The sequence below is a fragment of the Mus caroli genome, chromosome 9 (genome assembly GCF_900094665.2).
Source record: "Mus caroli chromosome 9, CAROLI_EIJ_v1.1, whole genome shotgun sequence".
Lineage (NCBI taxonomy): Eukaryota > Metazoa > Chordata > Mammalia > Rodentia > Muridae > Mus > Mus caroli.
The window spans coordinates 53,650,408-53,654,768 of NC_034578.1; the positions used below are offsets into that span (position 1 = coordinate 53,650,408).

Here is a 4,361-nt window from a genome sequence, read left to right on the forward strand (position 1 = left end):
CTCTGCCTCTGCCTCTGCCTCTGCCTCTGCCTCTGCCTCTGCCTCTGCCTCTGCCTCTGCCTCTGCCTCTGCCTCTGCCTCTGCCTCTGCCTCCCAAGTGCTGGGATTAAAGGCGTGCGCCACCACTGTCGGGCTATAAATAAATCCTAAGAAAGAAAGGAAGAGGAGAGAGGAGGGAGAGAGGAGAGAAGAGAAGAGAAGAGAAGAGAAGAGAAGAGAAGAGAAGAGAAGAGAAGAGCAGAGGCTTAGCCGAGCATGGTAGTACATACCTTTGATACTAGTACTCAAGAGACAAAGGCAGGCAAATCCTGTGAGTTCAGGGTCAAATTGGTCCATGCAGTGAGTGCCAGGTCAGTTTATATTGAGACTTGTTCTAATTAAAAAAACAAATAATAAAGAAAAAGAAAGAAAACCAACTGAGTTACCACCATGGGTAAAGATGCTTACTGCAAACCGGAATGCCTGATTTCAATCTCTGGTACCCATGTGAAGGAAGGAGAGAACCAACTTCTTCAAGTTGCCCTCTGACTTCCATACACGTGCTATGCTGTATCTGTGCACGCACGTGTGCACGTGCGCACACACACACACACACACATACATACACACATGCATATATATACATGTGCTCACACACACACAAAAGGAAGCCATGTTGGTTTTAGTGTCTGTTGTGGTTTTTTTTTTTTTTAGATTTTAAAATTTATTTTATGTATCTGAGTGGTCTATCTGCATGTATACCTGCATACCAGAAGAGGGTATCAGATCCCAAGATAGATGGTTGTGAGCCACCATGTAGTTGCTGGGAATTAAACTCAGGACCTCTGAAATAGCTGCCAGTGTTATAAACCACTGAGCCATCTCTCTAGCCCCTAATGTCTGATTTTTTTGCCTTAGCTTTGTGGAAATTGTAAAATACATTATATTCCAAATTAATCTGTAACAATTAGTTTTGAAATTTTTCTTTTTCTTCAGTTTCCCCAATTTGCTAGAATATGCTGTTTTGTTTTATTTTTAAATTTATTTTATGTATTTGAATACTCTGTCGCTGTCTTTAGACACACCAGAAGAGGGCATCAGATCCCATTACAGATGGTTGTGAGCCCCGTGTAGTTTCTGGGAATTGAACTCAAGACCTATGGAAGAGCAGTCAGTGCTCTTAACCACTGAGCTATCTCTCTGGCCTGAATATGCTGTTTTTAATATATAGAACTGGGCATGTTGATGTACATCTACAACCCAGCTGGAAAGGAAAGGTAGAGGTGAAGTTAAATGTCAGGACTGGAGAGATTATTTACAGTGCTTGCTGTTTTTACAGAGGACCCAAGTCCAGTTTCTAGCACCAATGTCAGATGGGTCACAGTCACCTGTAACTCTCACATCTAGAACAGTGGTTCTCAACCTTCCTAATGTTATGACTCTTTAATACATAAAATTATTTTTGTTGCTACTTCATAACTGTAATTTTGCTAATATTATTGATCATAGAGTAAATATCTGTGTTTTCTGATGGTCTTTGGTGACTCTTGTGGAAGGGTCATTCAACCTCTCAAAGGGATCATGGCCACACATAGGTTGAGAACCACTGATCTATTGGATCTGTTGCCCTCTTCTGGCCTCCATAGGCAATTGCACACACATGCACATACACACACACACAGAGAAAGTGTCATCCTGGGCTAATAGGGAATCTGTAACTTAGGATAGCCTGTCTGAGCAAAACAAAAGCTTGGGTATTGTGATGCATGCCTGTCAGCCTAGCAGTCAGTAGTCAGAGGTGGGAGGACCTCTGTGAGTTCCATGCCAGCCTGGTCTACATTATAAGTTCCGGGATAGCCAGAAATACATAGTGAGACCTTGTCTCAAAAAAAAAAAAAAAAAAAAAGAAAGAAAGAAAGAAAGAAAAGAAAAGAAAACAAAAAGCAGTAGCTGGAGAGCAGAGGAGTTCAGACCTGCCTTGGCTACAGGTCGCTCTGGGCAAGTGAGTGAAACCGGACCTAATAAATAACTAAATAAAAGCTGAGAGAGGATGGGGGATACACAGCTTCTTCTTGGTACAGAGCCAGCCTCAAAGGCCTTAGCACAAGGCTCTAAGTTTAAATTCCACTGCTGGGGTTCCACTGTGGGGTGAAGTGGAAGTAGAAGGAAAAAGAGAAAAGAAAAGGAGAGTTAAAGTTGGTGACCTTTTTCTTTCTTTTTTTCCTTAAAGACAGGGCTCTCACCATGTAACTCTCCTAGAACCCACTCTGTAGACCAGGTTGGCCTCGAACTCTCAGAGGTACACCTACCTGCCTCTTCCTTCCCAGGGCTGGGATCAAGGATGAGTGCACTATACCAGGGTAGATGTCAAGTCTTAAGCCAAGAGACCTCTTTTGAAGGTCAAACAAGGAAAGGCTGAGTTCTGAGGGGTTCGTTTACTTGTTTTGTCAGCATGCTGTCTGGTGTGGAAAGTCCCAGAAGATGTTCTTCTTTTGGACTTCTCCCTGCATTTAGTGTCTCCTCCTTCCTGTCTCTGGAGCCTTTGATGGGTGTGCCAGGCAGGAAACGTTACTTCTCATCTGGAGTGCAGTGGGCTAATGTGGGTTCAGCACATCCAGCTAGCGACTCATGGAAATTCCTTTAAGAATAAATATTTTACTTTGAACATTCTTTTTTTTTTTTTTTTTTTTTTTTAGGTTTTTCGTGACAGGGTTTCTCTGTGTAGCCCTGGCTGTCCTGGCACTCACTTTGTAGACCATTGTGGCCTCGAACTCAGAAATCCGCCTGCCTCTGCCTCCCGAGTGCTGGGATTAAAGGCGTGCGCCACCACGCCCGGCTTACTTTGAACATTCTTAAGAAACTGAGGAAGGCTGCGTGTGTTCAGAGGGAGTTTCCTGATTAGGAATGATGAGGAGACAGTTACTAGTTCACCTTGGCAAAGGAAATTCCGTGTTTTCTTACCCACACCAGTATCTAAATTTGTCATCATTGAATTGAGTGAGTCACACTGTAGGATATCTTTTTATGGTATGTATAGACCTGATCCTATCTTTTTCTCTTCCAGCAAGCGGTTGGATTATGTGAACCATGCCAGAAGACTGGCTGAAGATGACTGGACAGGTATGGAGAGTGGGGAAGAGGAAAACAAGAAAGATGAAGAGGAAATGGACATAGACCCTGGCAAGAAGTTACCAAAACGCTATGCTAATCAAGTGAGTGGTCCAGAGCGTGCACCTTCCTTCCACATGCAGTCAAACCACCAAAATACATGCTGCTATAAGAAGAGGGCTGGCAAGCCTAGTGAGTAAGGACTCTGGGGTATTTGAAGGGAGAATGGTGGTGACTTGGAAGCACTGATGAAGCTGGACCTAGCGGTGTATTATGCTTTTAATCTCAGCATTTGGGAGGCAGAGGCAAGTGGATTTCTATGAGTTTGAGGCCAGCCTAATCTACATAATGAATTCTAGGACAGCCAGGACTTTGTCTAAAACAGAACAAACCAAACCAAACAAAACAAAACCAAAGAAAACCCACTGCTCAAGTCTGTGGCTAGGGGTTTGGAGTTATTAGCCCAGCGAGCCCATGCTGTTACCAGAGGCTGTCAGCTTGCTACAGAAAGCTCCTGAGCTCCTCCTACACTAGTAACACATCCCAGTTCTCATCATCATCCTTCATTCTTTTGGGCAGGGAACACATACAGTCCAGGGCTTCGCATGTGCTAGGCAAATGTTCTGTCACTATTGAACTAGAGTCCCAGACTCTTTGTCTTTTGTCATTTTTTTGAGATAGGGGCTTTCAGTGTAGTCCTGGCTGGCCTTGAACTTATAGCAGTCCCTTCTTTTGTTGTAATTACAGGCACCCACCATCATATCTGGCCTTCCATGTATTTTTTGTAAGACAGGGTCTTGGCTATCCTGGAATTAGAACTCACATGTCGACAAGTTAGTTTTGAACTCAGAGATCAACCTGCCTCTGCCTCCCATGCTGGGATTAAAATGTGTGTAACTAGTCATTTCGTAGTTGGCTTGGGTGAGGCCTATCCACTACCCTAGTGTCCTCATCCCTTGGTTAGTAGTCTTTCCTACCTAGAGTATTAGGAGGCCAGTCTTGACACTGCATACTGAGGCATTAGCAGGCAGGAAGTACATCTTAATGACTTAATTACCTTAAATAAAGAGATCCTGTGCAGAACAACCAGTTGACTAATGGTGAACTGTGAAACAGCCAATCACTATGCCACACTCAAATAAATGCTCTATTGTGGCTGATGGTGCTCCAGGGGAAACAGGAAAGAGACTGTCCCCAAAGAAGAAAAGGTCTGGGTCTGCGTTTAATTAAGCAGCAGTCTTTCCCGATGTAACGTACTACTTTTTTTTTTTTTT

At 43.6% G+C, this 4,361-nt stretch overlaps 1 protein-coding gene across 1 annotated transcript in view; it reads left to right on the forward strand.

Moving 5' to 3' along the window:
- Snupn (snurportin 1) overlaps positions 1 to 4,361 on the forward strand; it is a 34,922-nt gene that overhangs the window by 10,076 nt on the left and 20,485 nt on the right. Inside the window, exon 3 of the mRNA XM_021172367.1 lies at positions 3,044 to 3,191. Coding sequence (XP_021028026.1) covers positions 3,044 to 3,191 — 148 coding nt within the window. The remainder of the gene's footprint in view (positions 1 to 3,043; positions 3,192 to 4,361) is intronic.